Below are 18164 nucleotides of genomic sequence, written 5' to 3'. Positions count from 1 at the left end.
ACGTATTGACAGACTCTGACGGACCGTTAATTTTGAGTGCCTAACCCAAACGCACCGACGCTGAAACAGGCCTTGTCGTTAGGGACAACATCGTAAAAGTCAACACTAGAAAATAAAAAAGAAAAGAAAAAAGGAAAAAAGAAGTTGTATATTTGTACTATCGGTACCGTACAACTCCGAGATCTCCTTCTTTCCTCTGCAACCCGAGCCCTTTCCATAGCTACGAATGAACCCTAGTGCAAGAAGGCTTCTAGCTCCTTCAGAAATTGCAGATCTCCATGCGGTATTATGCTCCCTTTATTATGTTTTCAATTTTCCTGTTAATGGCTTTTATTGTACGGTCGATGATGCTATTTGCTCTTTCTTTTGATTCTCTTGTTTTTTTGTCAGTCTGCTTTCACTGTAGTTTACGAGGATATCGTTTTTTATTATATGCTCATTTTTGCTACGTACAACCGCCGATGTGTGTAATCAGATGATGTGGCTATGACAGAATTTAAGATCTCAGCTAAATCACTCTTTCTCTCTCTCGATTCTCTAAAAGACCAAGTGTATTCAGACTCAAGAAGCGGAAACACAGAAGCGAGCCCACCATGTTATGTGTGAGATCAAACCCTTTGTTTTTTCTTCTTTCTTTATATGTCTTCCTCTTCAGCCTTCGCAAGCTCTCGAGTCCACCACACGCTACGTAGTCCAGGTGATTTTAATGGTAATTATTTCATTTTTTATTTTCTAAAACCTGTATTTCTTTTTTAAAACTGCTATAGACAACCAAGGGGCAAAACTGTGGGGGAATTTGTTGACATGCAGCTAATATATATAAAAAAAAAGTGAAAACATAACTCAGACGAAAATGGGAAGAGGGAAAATTCAAATTTTAAAAGAAATAAGAGATTGCGTCTGAGTTTAGAAGAAAAAATCTACAATTTTGAGTCTGGAATAAAGAAGAGATCGCCTTCATCGTCCTCTTCGGGTCTAGAATTCAACAAGCAAATAGATGAGGCAATTGCTAAGATTCCATAAAAAAAAAAAAAAAAAAACGCTTACTGCCTCAGAGTCCTATAAGTGAATATTTTTGTAACAAAATTGATATTCCTATTTGCAATATCAACCCAAAAAGTGTAAAATTTCATAATGTTTGGAGTGCTTCGGTGTCTTAAGGAGATGAATCTCACAATGGAGTCTTTCAAGATTTTCAGGGCCTTGCAGGAAATCATAAAGCTTAACTTGGTTCCAAGCAACTTCAATGCCTTCATACTCATCAAATGCCCTGTAACTGCAATGATGAAACACCAAAAACTGACAAATATATCAAATGCTCATTCACAACAACAATCAGAAAGGCCCAAAAGAGCTCAAATTTTGAAGAAACCTAAGATGGGTATGCAACAAGTAAGGTGAAGGAAAAAAATGTTCAATTTGAAGGAAAATCTAGAATTGGTGTTCATGAAACTTAAACGTAAATAAGGATTTAAAATTCATACAGTGTCGTTGAAGATCCTTTGCCGAGAATTTCATTGTACTGCAACAAACGAAAGAGCCAAAATATATTAGACTCAAAGTGGGGAGAGAGAGAGAGAGAGAGATAGAGGTGTACTCTGCCAAATCTGCCAGTTGGATCAACTTTAACAAACTCAGAGTACTTCGACTCAAGATGGTAGGATCATTCATCCTCTACTTTTTTTCCTTAGAATTATTGGCTCACTTTTTTTCATTCATCTAACTAGCTTGCCCTCTGTGACTCTACTTCTGCAACCGTTCTGACATGCACACATAATTTATCATAAAAATAAATAAATTAACGAGAGAGAGAAAGAGAGGCTTCGAAAGTCCTCCGTCGTCAATTTTGTGTGGTAGATTTTGAGTTGGGAAGGTGGAAGACTAAGGGGGAAGATGGAAGGGAGCTCTAGAAATGAGGGAAAGAGGGATTTCGAGTGGGAAGGTGTAAGGAAATTCTAAAATGCAAGGAAAAGGTAGAGAGAGAGAGAGAGAGAGAGAGAGAGAGAGAGAGAGAGAACGATATCGTTTACGTTTTGCCACATGAGATGCGGTTTCTCCGCATGCAGTTCCTATAGCCGATTGTGTAAAGAGTTTTTCTTTATTTTTTACAACAATCTATTTCGTAAATGTGACTCTATTTTTGGTATGTGCATGGTTTTGGATGTTATAGAGATTTTTGTTCAGAAAGAATATGGTGGGGTGGTGCATTGGAACACAAATAAGTCTATTACGGAGAAGAGTGCAGGGAACTCGTTTCTAATATTGGCTGAGACGAGGACACTCAGGAAGGACCCTCTTGACGGGTTTAACCGCTACATTGGTGGCTGGAATATCAGCAATGAACATTATTGGGCTGTGAGATTTTTTTCCTTCTAAACACCTAAATATATTTAGGAAAGAAAATCAAGAAGACCATCAAACTGGAAGAAGAAAGAATAAGTCTAAAATGGCTGGAATATCATTATTGGGCCTCAATGAACATATTCTCCCATTCCTTTACAATGTTAAAAGTATTAAAGTTCTGCAACGAGGCTAGAATGTCTTCTTCTTCTTCAAAAGATTTTTCAAAAATTGAGCCATGAAGTACACTAGCATATTATTCTATTTCAGAAAGTTTTGATTAAAGAGGGTTAGAAATGTTTTGATTGAAGAGGGATTGCACTAGGAAGTGATATAAGTTTCAAAAATGTTTGCCATGAGATCAGAAATGTAGAGGGAGGAAGAAGGTTAGAAAAAAGTTCGATGGAGAAAGAGAGAGGGAACGAAATGATAAGGAGAAAAATGTTAAAAAAAGAAAATTTTTCATCAAAATGAGCGTCGGTTGCATTGGGGTTCCCCGGCCCCGTTGAAAGTAGAGTTTCTCTTATATGCTTTTCTGGTGAAACGAAATGCTGTCAAAATGGGGAAAAAATGGGAATGTGTTATTGGATTGAGATTTGTTGCTGATGGGTCGAGGTGTATTCTCTGTGGGGGCAGATTTCCAGTTTGAATTGATGCTGTTATTAAAGTTAGAAAAATCTTCGTATTTAAAAGCGTCTCTAATTAATTAATCAATGTACAAACTATCCGACTCCAGCCTGTAATTAAAATGATAAAGCAGCTTCTACTGCCCCCGAGACTGTTTCAACGCTGTAATTTCACGGATTTCGCTGGGGCACCCACTATGGATATTTAATTGATCCTTTACATGTCTATTTTTTTTTTTTTTCAACAGAAACTCAATTTGCACACAAATGTCTAATATATATATGGAAGAAACGCTACCGGCCACCATGAGTTTGTGCACGGTGAATTGCGTATTCTTAAAGAAGCGTTAGGTGTTTCTTGAGGTGCGTAACTTTTGAACTTTTCATGAATCTCAGAAGTACCTTAGTTTTCCCCATTGCAGCTGATTATGTTGCAAGCTTTTTTTCACAGCTCTGGAAGTTTCTTCATGTGATCTTGAAGATTGAGAACTTGCAAAAGGAGATTCATAAAGCAAAGAGTGTGAGACTGAATACTTTTGTAGTCTGCTGTGAAATTCTTGCATCTCGGTGAAGTGAGAGGCTTGAAACCGTTCATTTGATTTGTTGAGAATTATACCTATAAGAAAAACTTTTCATTTGATTTGTTTGAGAATTATGGGATCCAGAAAGGAAATGGGGAGATATGGAGGGAAAGAATAGTTGTAACTTGTATGATTAAATAAGGGATGCAAGTTTTATTAGAAGTGGGTTACATATGTTTCGACGTTTGGGGTGGTTCATTGGTCTGAATTATACGAGTTGGTCGACAAAGAGGTTGCCTGATGCAAAACCCCGCCCGGCTAGGGTTAAGCCGGTGGCCATGTTGGACACTGTGCCGGAAATTGCCATTTACATTCATAGGTTTCACAATCTTGACCTGTTTCAGCAAGGGTATATTCTTATTGATTCATCACTTCTTGTGAACTCGTTTTCTCTGTGTATGTTTCCTTAAATAGATCTATGAGATGAGTTACTCTTAACCTCAGTGAGTTTTGTTTGTTCAGGTGGTATCAAATTAAGATTACCATCAGATGGGAAGACAGTGAGTACACTTCTTTGGGAACTCCCGCAAGTGACTTTCTGCTTTAAGCGATGTGTTCTTGGAACACTCACTTTCAATTTAAAATGAATGGTTGGTTTTATTCAGAAGAAGTAAATGGACATGATGATGCAGAAGATTGTTTGTGGTGATTATCAAAAAATAGAGGTTTACCTAAATTTGCTCTCACAACATCCACGTAGGTGTAATTTCTCTTTCCGGTGACGGGGTCGGGAGACCTGTAACAGTCGGCCAGAAGGGTGGAAGTACTGAAATAGGTGATGAAGGAGAAAGTCATGAGAACAGCCGGTCCGGCAGCCCTACCCAACTGCGCTATTGCCCATGCCAAAGATAGCACTCCCGACCCAATTACAGCAGTAATGATATGGGCACTTGCGGTGATCAGCCATGTCCCTTTTATCACAAAACAGAGTCACAGACCCAAATTATGTCAGGAAAGGGTTCGGTTTCTGCTATCTGAGCTTTATAATGGGAGTAAACAATACGAAAAAGACTAAAAAAAATAGGAGAAAAACAGCAGTAATGGAGAGTTTTTGACTTGGAGAATAGCTTTGTTGGAAGTGGAATTCTGGACAGAAACTTGAACCATTGATGGTGGTGAGTTCTGGTCTGCTCGGGCCCCCACCCCCTTCCCCAGGGGTCCCCCACACTTGTGCTCCAGGGTTTGGTCCATACACTTGGAGAATTTTTGTGGTACCCATTGATTATTAATCTTGAAAGGACGTTGGGACAGAAATTATCTTAGGGCAGGTTTGGAGATGAGATGAGAATTTTGTATTTTATTTTAAAATTTAAAATATTATATTTTAATATTATTATTATTTTGAGATTTAAAAAATATGTATTGAGATTTGAAAAAGTTGAATTGTTTATTATATTTTGTATAGAGATTTAAAAAATGTATAATGATGAGTTGAGATGAGATGAAAATTTTATATTTTGTTTTGGTTACCAAACCTGCCCTTAAAGAGTTTTGCTATATTATATCATTTTTATGTATTTTTTATACATTTTATTGATATGATTAGTTAAAATAATTAATTTATATTAAAAAAATAATACAATTGATCACATTAATAAAATATATAAAAAATACGTAAAAATCACTCCACATATCATTTTTAAATGTTAAATGTGCAGCTGTCTGTGGTCTTCATGCACACACTTTATAATGGGCGGTTCCTTTTTGGGTCTTTGGTGGGTCTCAAAATCTAGACCAGTCAACTCTCATGCATGCTTTGAATTGATCATAATTAGCATCATGAAATATTGTTATAATTAATTAATATGGCTAATTTTTGGATCTACAATATTAATTTGTGTTAATAGTCAATTTCTATGCAATTTAGGCCTAGTTTGGGTACAATGATATTATCAGAATATCTCAATACTATTTGGGCACACACTTTTCACTATTATTCACTGATATTCAATATTTTTTTTTATTGTTATTTACATAATACTTAAAAATACCTTACTATTCAAACGTAATCTTAATTGAAGAGAGATGAATACAATATAAATGGTGATCATACTAAATCAAAATATATTCAATAAACAAATTGGTTACACGATGGATGCAAGAAAAATAAAAATAAAAACCTAGGCATGCATTCTTATCAAGTGGAGTAATTAATGTTAGATATATACAAATTTAAAATATGCAAGTCTTACGCAGTACTTTATATAAAAAAATTTTAAAAAAAAACCTATTAAAAATATCTGTAGTACTTTTTTTACACTTTCTAGTAGTAGAGTCTCCAGCTCTTTTATAAAGAAATTACGCGCGATTTATATAATTAGGAAGGACAAGATTACATGTAAATTAAACATTAATATCATGCATGCATGCAATATGCCTCGAGTACTGTTGTTGAGATATTGCATGCATGTTATTTATTATAATTTCCTGAAAATAGTAATTAAACAATATTCTAAGGCAGGCATGCAATTAGAATATTATATGAATCTTTAGAAAAAAAAAAGAAAAAAAAAGAATATTATATGAATCAACACGATGAATTCATTCTTGTCCAACCAAATTAGTAAGAGGTCAGAAATAGATAGCGTAATTTAATTAACATCATGATCCAGGGCGCGGGGAAAATGACAGCCAAGCTGATCATCATCACATGATGCATTAATATTAATTAATTGATCAAACGTACCGCTAATTTATGATGAGTTGCGATCACTACTGACTTCTCTTGACCGATATATATATATATATATATCGTTTAGCGATCATAAATTCTGTCAAAGATGCCAATTAACATAGGTATGTACTACGTACACCATATGTCTCGAACCGTACGTACGTAGCCGCGGCCCCAGCATCATCGATTCATGATCAGTACTACTTGTATAATTTGAAGTTTAATATATATATATATGGTACGTGTGTGTATATATATAATAGTTAATATATTATATGGTATATTTACAAAGAGAAGTGCTATAACTATAAAAATATTTAATAAAAATAAATTCATAAACTGATATCATGATTTGATATGAGACATTAGAGTTATTTTATAATAAAATAAATTTTACAATTTAATGTATTACATCAAATTACATCAATTTGTGAATTTATTTTTATAAAATTATTAAAGAATTAGTTCGATCTCATTTAAGAACCTAACACGTGGCTTACGCCTCATGTGTGGATTGGCTTCATTTTTTTTTATATGTACCCAATTAATTAATTATTTGTCTTATGCAAAGCCATATATATATATATATATATATATATATATATATGGATCATGTACTGCATTTGGCCAAAACTATATTATTGAGTCAAAATTAATAGTACTACTTTTGATGTTAATGTAAACTATACATTTGGTCAAAATTTGACTAAAGAATTCACTTTTATAAATTTAGTTAGCCACTTTTCAATAATACCAAACAACAGTACTAGACTCTCAAAATCTATCATATTCTATTAAAAGACTTATTTTGACATTTTTATTTATTTTAATCCTAATTATAATTTGATTATATATTCGTTATTAAAAAAGTACACATTAATTTTGTAATGTTGATATTAGATTTTAAAATTAAAAATTGGCATCAACTAACCATAATATTGCAAAACTAAAACTTGATAATTTTGGTAAAATATTTAAAAGATTTTAGAATACTTAATTTAAAAATCATCGGCTAGATTTAAATTAATAAAGATATTAGATTTGAAATGATTTTTTTTAAAAGAAATGATATTCATCATCTCCACACCACACTCAAATATGTGATTTCTCATGTGTAAACACACATTTAAACATCAATATATATATATATTTTTAAGTGAATGATAAAAATGAGAAATCACATGTTATTGTCAGGTATAGGAGATGATGAGTTGAATTTCTTTTTTCTATAATTCATTATTTCTACTTTTAAAAGCAATTTCTTTGTTTTAAAAACAAAAAATTATGTAAAATTAAATTGGACATACATGCAGTGCATGTTGTTCTTTCCTAGTATATATTTATATATATATATATATATATATATATAATAAAGAGTGACCCCAAAATCACTCTTTCGTATGAACAATGCTAGCTAGTATGATCAATTCCCTTATAATTATTTCCACCTACACTTTTAAAATCCATCCCTAGCCTTAATTATTAGATCATCATGACTACCATATATATAAATTATATATATATATATGTATGTATATATATATAAAAGAAGCCACGCACATATATTTTATATATATATATATATATATATATATTTATATGAAGTGGTACGTACTGCCTGCACAAATAAAAAGGGATATCCGGAATTGAAACTGATCATGGATCGATGATGAGGACCTGATCATGCAATCTAACATCGGGGATGCAAATATTAAATAATCATGAGAGAGACAATATTTAATCTGGGTGTTCACATGGTGAGGCAGGAATTTGGATTTTGATCATGGTAGACGACTTCGCAGTACATGGGACGCGGTGGTGGTGGTGGGCATAGACAATGGCAGGCCGTGGGTTCAGGCGGCTTGGGCTTCTTCTCCTCCTCCGGCTTGGGCTTCTCCTCCTCCGGCGGCTTTACTTCTTCAACAGTTAATATAGTGGCATAGCAAAGCTTCTTCCTCAGGGAACGGGTCAAACAAGCGGAGTCAACACCTTCGCCAATTACCACCAACTGATCTTCCCCTTCTATTCCCACCGATATCACAGTACCTGTCAATTAGTTATTAATTAATAACCACGTACGTAAATAATATCCTCTGATGAAAATTATGCCGGCCGGCCCTCGATCGATCGTATTGATCGATGTAACTACGTACGTACGTACCTAATGATGAAAAGTCATCATGACGAGTTTGCATACGCAGATCATGATCATAGCTAGCTAAGTACTGCAAATAATTACCTGATGATTTGGCCGCAATCTTAATGGCCTTGGTTCGGCATTTGTCGCAGGTCATTTGCACCTTTATAACTATCTTTTGCTGCAGTAGTACCATATATATATATACATATATATATATATATATATGTATATATATGCACGATGATCAGATTGAAAAATAAAAAGCACATAAACTGTATATATGATGATGAATGAAGCCGTATATATATATATATATATATATATAGAACAAAAAGTACGTACTAATTGGTACCAATTGTTTCAATTCGCTTCATGTATTCACGGTTCTGCATGCATGGGTGTGCATATATATTATATATATATATATATACACATACATGTAAGAAGGCTTACCTTCATGTTTTAGCTAGCTAGAGGAATTAGCAACAAGAAACTAGCTAGCACGCAGATGGCTAGCGAGAGAAGACAACTGATCTTGATGATCACGAGCGGCCTAATGATCAGTACTTACTCATGTCTTTGGAGAAAGAAATTGTCGGTCTATTTGTAAACACGATTTTCTAATCATTACTCCATCGAAATTATTATTCCATCTTTGTCTAGTTTTAAATAAGGATAGTGATAGGTAACCCATCTATTACTCAAGTTCATTTTAAGTTTTTTTATCATTTTCTTTTAAATATTTTTTTAACATTCTTAATCACTAAAAAAAATTAAAAAAATATATAATTTTATTAATATTCACTTTTTTAATTATTAAGTAAAATAAAAAATTAAATAATAAATAAATAATAATAAGATTGATATGAATCCGTAAAAATGAAATTATTTGAGATCACAATTAATTTAAAAACGATTCCCATCAAGGATAGTAACCGATCAATAAATGTATTTTCAGCATGGCCGCCCGCCATGGTACGATGCATGTTAAAGCGGATAAGGGAAGATGAGTGGCTACACTTTCCATTGGTAGGACCTGACGTCCTCTAGAAGTGAACTAGCCCACTTCAAGATAGGATGTAAGTGTTTTTCTTTAAAAAAACAGTTTATGTCTGATTTAAATTGCATCATTCTATTCATTATCCTTTGAGTATTGTTATATGTATTTACACTTTTATTTACAAATTTTTTTTTTTTGAATTTCAAATCTTGAATTTAAAATTTTATGATTTTCTCCATATCAATAATTGACATGTGTAGAAGTAATTATGAATGAGTAGTGCTACAGAGCAGCCACTGTAGCTGTGCACACATTGCACACACTACATGGCTGCTTCTCACCATTTTAATTTATTTTTTTGTTTTTGTGCAAAACGCACCAGACGGCTCTCTCTCATCTTCTCTCCCTCCTCGACTCTCTCTCTCATCAAATCACTCTCATCCCTCATCAACTCTCTCTCTCATCTCGGTCTCTCTCTCGTCGTCGCTCTCTCTCTCATCTCCGCTATCTCATTAGCTCCCTCTCTAATTTCAAATTTAAGAGATGTGTAATTTAGATGATCTCACGTAAGGTGTTTAAAAATCGCTGCTCCCAATAGTGGCTACTCCCAATATTTTTCCATTATGAATTATGATAGGCTTACTATCTTCATACCACTCTTTTATTACTTTTTTTTTTATTATTTTTAAAATTCTTTTATTTGCTTAATAGTTAAGCAAGTGACTATTAGTTAAGTTTAATATTTTTTTTAATTTTTTCTTAATAATTAAGAATGTTAAAAAAATATTTAAAAAAAATTAAAATTTCAAATACATTAGAGTATTGGCATTGATTTCATCAAAAGTCTAGCCAAATATAAAATATGATGAATTTCATCAAAATACAGCTGCATTGGATTAGTCACAGGGATAAGTGAGAAACTTTGAACTACAGTAAATGGATGAGTTTCTTCAAATTTGAAGAGTTATTGTTCACCAAGCAAATTTATTTTTTATTCACGTTTAATTTCCAATGGATTTTTTTATTCTTGTTTAATCTCCAACAGACGTTTAATCTATATGAATATTCTTCAATTTCGTGCATGAAGTATCCCATAATAGTGTAGAAATGTGTGATTTTGTCCAATATACCAAAAACAAAGACCGTCTTGTAATAATAATGTAATAATTAAATTAAATTATTAATTAATATATGATTAGTGTAATTATAAAATATGAAAAAAAATTAAAAAAATTTATTATTAAAAAAATAATATATTATTATTTTGATGAATTCAATAACTAATCTAATAGGAGGTTATGGCTATGAAGATTTTAGATTTATGAAAAATATATATTTTTCATCAAATTTTACATATGATTTTAACGAAGACAATGCTAATACTTTTAAAATAATAAAAAGATCATGATAAACAGATAGAATATTTTCCATCCATATATTATATATCAGAACCGTGCATGGTACTACTGCCAGCCACACTACTTCATACAGCTTGCAGCAGCTTGCATGTGGTCCATTGTGCATGTTCTTTCTGCGTCATCATGTGCTTGTGATCTTGACGTTCTAATTTCTATACAATTATACTTGAAATTAATGCTTGAAATTACCCCAGCTTGCTTCTCATGTTAGATCCTTTCTGACCCGTACGTTCATATCTAGCTTGACACAGCTAATTAATTGTGTGAAGATCATTCAATATGCAGATCATCACATCCATCAGGATGCAAGCATGGGTTGGTGGGAATTCTAACTAGCTAGCTAGGTGTTTCCGCTCTGTTTATAACTTATAAAAATGCTGTCGATCGAGTACTCTCATCAATTCTACTAAGAATATTAAATATTAAGTACTTTACTATGATGTGATCATTAATTTCTGCAAGGATCATTGGACGCACATTATATATAATTGGAGACATTTTTTAATTAATTGTGACGCGAGTTAATTTTTAAGAGAGAGGAATATGTAAGGATGAGAATAGAGCTGCCTCATGCATGCTAAAAAACGACGATTGCAGATTAGATATATCTATATGATGGGAAGAGACCATTGATTATGGCATGGGCAGCAGAGAGACGATAAAGAACTATTAAGAAAAATGATAATTATAGTTGTGAATGTATAAGTACTGTACAATTATTTTTAAAAAAATAATAGACTCAATTTTTTAAAAAACGATTACATGATACTTACGTTTTCTACGATTATATGTATCATTACTCCATTATAAATGAGATAGAGAAGCCATGCATGTTTAGGTCGATCTGTACTGTTGAAGCAGTTCATAAGTCAATTTTTGTATGAAAAACGATAAACAAATTAGTTGAGATCGATAGAAAGAGAAGCTAATTAACCTTGGAGACACGGCAATCGGGGGTCCTGTCTCTTAAACGGGCTGGGTGATGCCTCTGACTGCAACATCTGAGGCCGCGGCTCACGAGTTCACCTCGAGCCCCATGCATGCATGTAGCAATCTTAGCGCCCACCATGTCCAAACAAAATCAAATTATTATAAGTAGTATCAGTTTATATATATAGATACATGCATGAGACAAGTCGTAATTTATATTTTTTCTCAGCAGTACTGGAGTGTCACCTTTTTCATAATTTAATTCTCCCAAGGGACCACGTTTGTTGCTAACGTATCAATCCAGTTTCTGGATGTTAGTTTCTGTTTTCATCTGCTTTATGTCACGCCACCTTTTATATATATTTCATTCTAATCGTTTTTCAAGTAGTACTAGAAAAGAACGTCAACCGCGTCAATGGACATGCATGAATTAAGCCAATAATTAATATATATATAAAATAGAAAAATTCTTTACATTACAATATTATTCTATTTTCATCTTACTATATAAAATATAATTATTTTTTATTTAATAATGATAAATATGTCATATATTACATAATGAGATGAAAGTGGAATGAATGTGGTATATAATATTACTCTAAAATGTAATTAAAATAATTATATATATATATCTATATCTATATGTGTGTCGTTTGTTTGTAGTCAGTTACATGATACCAAAATATTTTTTCCTATTAAATTGAGTCAATTATTGTTACAAATAATTATTCTGATCACAAATACTCACTACAAGAAAAACAGGGTTATTGCGGCGATTTTAATGTTGCCGCAATAGAATTCACCGCAATATCACACTATTTACAGTGACTTTCAACTCGCTGCACACTTTTGGGGGCAACTTCCACGGTGATGCTATGGATTGGTATCTACAGCTTTTTGCAGCGATAGATTACCCTCTTGCGTCGATTAGGTTCATCGTAATAAATGGGAAATATTTATCGACGATTTTTTTCCATCGGTTTACTATGTTTTAATGGCAGATATATCAAACGGCACCATAAAGCACCAAATCCCCTTTCTCAAGCCCTCAAAGGCCAAAATGCACCAAAACGCACCAATTTCCCTTTCTCAAGCCCTCTGATCCATCCTCCCAAACCTCAATCTCCCTCCTCCACTCCATTCTCGCAATTGAAAGTCACCGTCTCCCTGGCGACGGTTTCCTCATCCACATGCAGATTCGACCCCCGGGCAATATTTCTCCTCCACTGGATTGAACTTTCGGCGAAGGGCCATTCCATTCGTCGTCGTAATCCACAGTAATAGCATCCTCCTCATTCAACGTCGTCGGTGGCAGTCTCCATCTTCTACCATTTCCAGATGAAATTCCAGTACAAGACATGAATTTTTGTTGAACTATATGACTGCCAAGCTAGTCCCTCACTTTTAATTCAGGCAAACTAACATCCAATGAGCGTCCTCCTCTTCCTCCACTTTTCCAATTCCTCCCTCACTTCCATTCCGGATTTGGCAAATTTTGGACGTTGAGTGATTGGTGGGCAACCCATATCGGAGGTTTACACCATGTAGTTAATGTGAAAAGGCTCCATTGTTTGCTTCCTTATAGGTAACTCTGTATCTCAAGGGGAAAATCTCTCTCCTTCACCCTTGCAGTTCTTGATATACATTTGATGTATGAAATTTATTTGGGGACTTGAATCTTATGTCATTTTCTTTAGTAGTCTATTCCAACATATATACACCTTTTGTGGGCCTTGTGCCATTCTTATTCTATGGATAGCATTAATGTTGAGGAATTTTCAAACTGTTGCATATCTTGCTTCACACAGCACAGATGCGTTAACAAATTATTACTTGTGTTGGCCAAACATGCATGACCATTGGGATCCCACTTGTTACCCCTTTTGAAATGTGTTTTAGTGCAGCCAAATTTAGAAAGCTTTGTCTGTTGGCAATTGCGTTGAATTTTTGTATCATTTTTTGCACTATAATTATATATAAATGATTTTATAAACCGCCCTGCATTATTGTTAATGCATAGGCCCATGTGGATACATTATTCCCCACAATGTATTACTTGGTCAGAAGTACATTGTTGTTGTTCGCGTCCTAGTGCTTTGTGTTGTGTGTATCATTGCACGCCTTGAGGTTACATATATCATACTCTATGACTTACTAAAATGTATATATTGACATCGTGGGTTACCCGATTGGGATTTAAAATAGCTTATAATTATGTAAGAAATGTGAAATGTGCATTTGAAACCACAGTGCACAAGAGTAATGAACCCATGAAGAAGCAAAGATGATGTTGATGGTTATTTTATAAGGATGAGTAGTTGGTGCAATATAGTGTGCGTGAAGCATTATTGCATTAGATATAGAGCTCACCGTTTGATTTCACGTGTGAACTTCTTATACTTTATGTGAAATAATCATGCACCTAACTCTCCATTAAAATTATCCATAGCAATTCGAGGACATAAATCTTGGGTAGTGGAAAAGCAACTTTACGACCTAGATTTTAGAGCTTTAGTTTTAATTGCTAGTTGTTACGATCCCACATCAACTAAATATGAGATTGGTTGATGGTTTATAAGCCCCTACACACCCTTCCCTTGTAAACTAGTTTTCAAAGGTGAGTTCTACCTAGTGGTTTCATAACAAATAGTATCAGAGCCAGGTTACGTCTAAGGCCATGTTGCGACGGTTGCAATTGTGCGGCACGGAAGGTGATGCCGTCGTGGTAGTGTTCGCCCGGAGCTAGAAAAAGACCTAGCGCATAGCTAGCCCGTGTGAGCGCCAGGACCGTCTTGGACGTCAGCCACGGAGCGTGGTGGTTGTTACGATTCCACATCGACTAAATATGAGATTAGTTGATGGTTTACAAGCCCCTAGGTACCCTTCCCTTATAAGCTAGTTTTCAAGGGTGAGTTCTACATAGTGGGTTCGTATGCATTTTGATAGTTTTTTTTAATAGTCAACAAGTCAAATTTGACAATGGTTTCATGAAAACCTTGTGAAACCTACTATAGTAAGACCACTACTTAATAATAAAAATATCATGTCTTGCGTCCTAGATTTACACACCACGACCTGATGAAATGTATGTTATATCTCACCTAGATTGGATATAGTGACATTATCAGAATATCTCATTATTATTTATTATTTTATTATTATTTATTATTTTATCATTATTTTTTCATTACTATTTACATAATACTTAAATATAATTCACTACTCAAATGCAACCTTAATTGAAGAGAGATGAATACAATATAAATGGTGATCATACGAAATCAAAACATATTCAATAAACAAATTGGTTACACGATGGATGCAAGAAAAATAAAAATAAAAACCTAGGCATGCATTCTTATCAAGTAGAGTAATTAATGTTAGATATATACAAATTTAAAATATGCAAGTCTTGTGTAGTACTTTATATAAAAAAAATTTTAAAAAAAATCTATTAAAAAGATCTGTAGTACTTTTTTTACACTTTCTCGTAGCAGAGTCTCCGGCTCTTTTATAACGAAATTACGCGCAATTTATATAATTAGGAAGGACAAGATTACATGTAAATTAAACATTAATATCATGCATGCAATATGCCTCGAGTACTGTTGTTGAGATATTGCATGCATGTTATTTATTATAATTTTTTGAAAATAGTAATTAAACAACATTCTAAGGCAGGCATGCAATTAGAATATTATATGAATATTTAGAAAAAAAACAAAAAAGAAAGAATATTATATGATGAGTTGCGATCACTACTGACTTCTCTTGACCTACATATATATCGTTTAGCGATCATAAATTCTATCAAAGATGTCAATTAACATAGGTATGTACTACGTACACCATATGTCTCGAACCGTACGTAGCCGCGGCCCCATTATCATCGATTCATGATCATTACTACTTATATAATTTGAAGTTTAATATATATATATATGGTACGTATGTATATATACATATATAATAGTTAATATATATGGTATATTTACAAAGAGAAGTACTATAACTATAAAAATATTTAATAAAAATAAATTTATAAACTGATATCATGATTTGATACGAGATATTAGAGTTATTTTATAATAAAATAAATTTTACAATTTAATGTATTAGATTAATTTGTGAATTTTTTTTTTATAAAATTATTAAAGAATTAGTTCTCATTTATGAACCTAACACGTGGCTTTCGCCTCATGTGTGGATTGGCTTCATTTTTTTTTATTTTTTATATGTACCCAATTAATTAATTATTTGTCTGATGCAAAGCCCTATATATTATATATGTATATATATTACTACAAGAAAACTACTTATTTGTGGTCAGTTAATTCTAACGAAATGACTATTTACAGTTAAAATGAGTCTGTTTTGATCACAAATAGTCTTTTCATCACAATTAAATGGCCACACAAACCCTTTTTTCTTGTAGTATATATATACGTATGGATCATGTACTGCATTTGGCAAAAACTATATTATTGAGTCAAAATTAATAGTACTACTTTTGATGTTAATGTAAACTATATTTTTGGTCAAAATTTGACTAGAGAATTCATTTTTATAAATTTAGCTAGCTACTTTTCAATAACACCAAACAACACTAGACTCTCAAAATCTATCATATTCTATTAAAATACTTATTTTGACATTTTTATTTATTTTAATTCTAATTATAATTTGATTATATATTCGTTATTAAAAAAATACACATTAATTTTGTAATGTTGATATTAGATTTTAAAAATAAAAATTGGCATCAACTAACCATGACATTGCAAAACTAGAACTTGATTTTGGTAAAATATTTAAAAGATTTTAGAATACTTAACTCAATTTAAAAATCATCGGCTAGATTTAAATTAATAAAGATATTAGATTTGAAATGATTTTTTTTAAAAGAAATGATATTCATCATCTCCACACCACACTCAAATATGTGATTTCTTATTTTTTTTCTTGATGTGTAAACACGCATATTTAAACATCAATATATATATATGTTTAAGTTGAATAGTAAAAATAAGAAATCACATGTTATTGTCAGGTATAGGAGATGATGAGTTGATTTTCTTTTTTCTATAATTCATTATTTCTACTTTTAAAAGTAATTTCTTTCTTTTGAAAACAAAAAATTATATAAAATTAAATTGGACATACGTGCGGTGCACGTTGTTCTTTCCTAATATATATATATATAATAAAGAGTGACCCCAAAATCACTCTTTCGTATGAACAATGCTAGCTAGTATGATCCATCCCTAGCCTTATATATATATTATATATATATATGTATGTATGTATATATATAAAAGAAGCCACGCACATATATTATATATATATATATATATATATGAAGTAGTACGTACTGCCTGCACAAATAAAAAGGGAATTGAAACTGATCATGGATCGATGATGAGGACCTGATCATGCATGCTAACATCGGGGATGCAAATATTAAATAATCATGAGAGAGACAATATTTAATCTGGGTGCACAAGAGTATGTGCATTTGAAACCACAGTGCACAAGAGTAACGAACCCCACGAAGAAGCAAAGATGATGTTGATGGTTATTTTATAAGGATGAGTACTTATAAAAAAAAATTACATAATCATGAGTAATTGGTGCATTATAGTGTGCGTGAAGCATTATTGCATTATTAGATACAGAGCTCACCGTTTGATTTCACATTTGAACTTCTTATACTTTATGTGAAATAATCATGCACCTAACTGTCCATTAAAATTATCCATAGCAATTCGAGGACATAAATCTTAGGTAGTGGAAAAGCAACTTTAAGACCTAGATTTTAGAGCTCTAGTCTTAATTGCTAGTTGTTACGAACCTACATCGACTAAATATGAAATTGGTTGATGGTTTATAAGCCTCTAGACACCCTTCCCTTGTAAGCTAGTTTTCAAGGGTGAGTTCTACCTAGTGGGTTCATAACAAATTATATCAGAGCCAAATTACGTCTAAGGTCATGTTGCGACGGTTGTAATTGTGCGGCACGGGGGGTGATGCCTTCATGGCAGTGTTCGCCCGGAGCTAGGAAAAGACTTAGCTCACACCCAGTCCTTGTGAGCGCCGGGACCGCCGTGGACGTTGGCTGCTGAGCGTGGTGATTGTTACGATTCCACATCGACTAAATATATGATTGGTTGATGGTTTACTAGCCCCTACGCACCATTCCCTTATAAGCTAATTTTCAAGGGTGAGTTTGGTTCATATGCATTTTGATAGTTTTTTTAATAGTCAACAAGTCAAATTTGACAGTGGTTTTATGAAAACCTTGTGAAACCTACTATAGTAAGACCACTACTTAATAATAAAAATATCATGTCTTGCGTCCTAGATGTACACACCACGACCTGATGAAATATTGTATGTTATTTGTCAAGGCACATATGCCCTGACATGTCGCGCCCTATTGGAGGACTAAACAA

At 33.0% G+C, this 18164-nt stretch overlaps 1 protein-coding gene and 1 long non-coding RNA gene across 2 annotated transcripts; both read right to left on the bottom strand.

Annotated features, from left to right (window-relative positions):
* Positions 1-854: 854 nt before the first annotated feature.
* LOC108992101 lies at positions 855-4822 on the bottom strand. The gene is made up of 3 exons (XR_001996263.2): positions 4219-4822; positions 1485-1522; positions 855-1276 (listed from the first exon to the last, which is right to left on the bottom strand). It is a non-coding gene; the product is annotated as an uncharacterized LOC108992101 (long non-coding RNA).
* Positions 4823-7905: 3083 nt separating this feature from the next.
* LOC108992102 (heavy metal-associated isoprenylated plant protein 47-like) lies at positions 7906-8953 on the bottom strand. Its single transcript, XM_018966551.2, has 3 exons — positions 8815-8953; positions 8461-8539; positions 7906-8267 (listed from the first exon to the last, which is right to left on the bottom strand). The coding sequence occupies exons 1-3, from the start codon at positions 8818-8820 to the stop codon at positions 7972-7974; spliced, it is 381 nt and encodes a 126-aa protein (XP_018822096.1). The 5' UTR covers positions 8821-8953; the 3' UTR covers positions 7906-7971.
* Positions 8954-18164: the final 9211 nt, after the last annotated feature.

Source organism: Juglans regia, chromosome 6 (assembly GCF_001411555.2).
Source record: "Juglans regia cultivar Chandler chromosome 6, Walnut 2.0, whole genome shotgun sequence".
In the NCBI taxonomy this organism is placed as follows: Eukaryota; Viridiplantae; Streptophyta; class Magnoliopsida; order Fagales; family Juglandaceae; genus Juglans; species Juglans regia.
Note: the sequence above shows the minus strand (reverse complement) of the source record. Positions and strands in the feature narration are given on the sequence as shown.

What these genes read in the sequence shown, in the direction of transcription:
- LOC108992102 (XM_018966551.2), bottom strand. An exon ending in GATTGCGGCCAAATCATCAG is followed by an intron (nt 8,268 to 8,460) that starts GTAATTATTTGC and finishes ACTAATTGACAG; the next exon opens with GTACTGTGATATCGGTGGGA.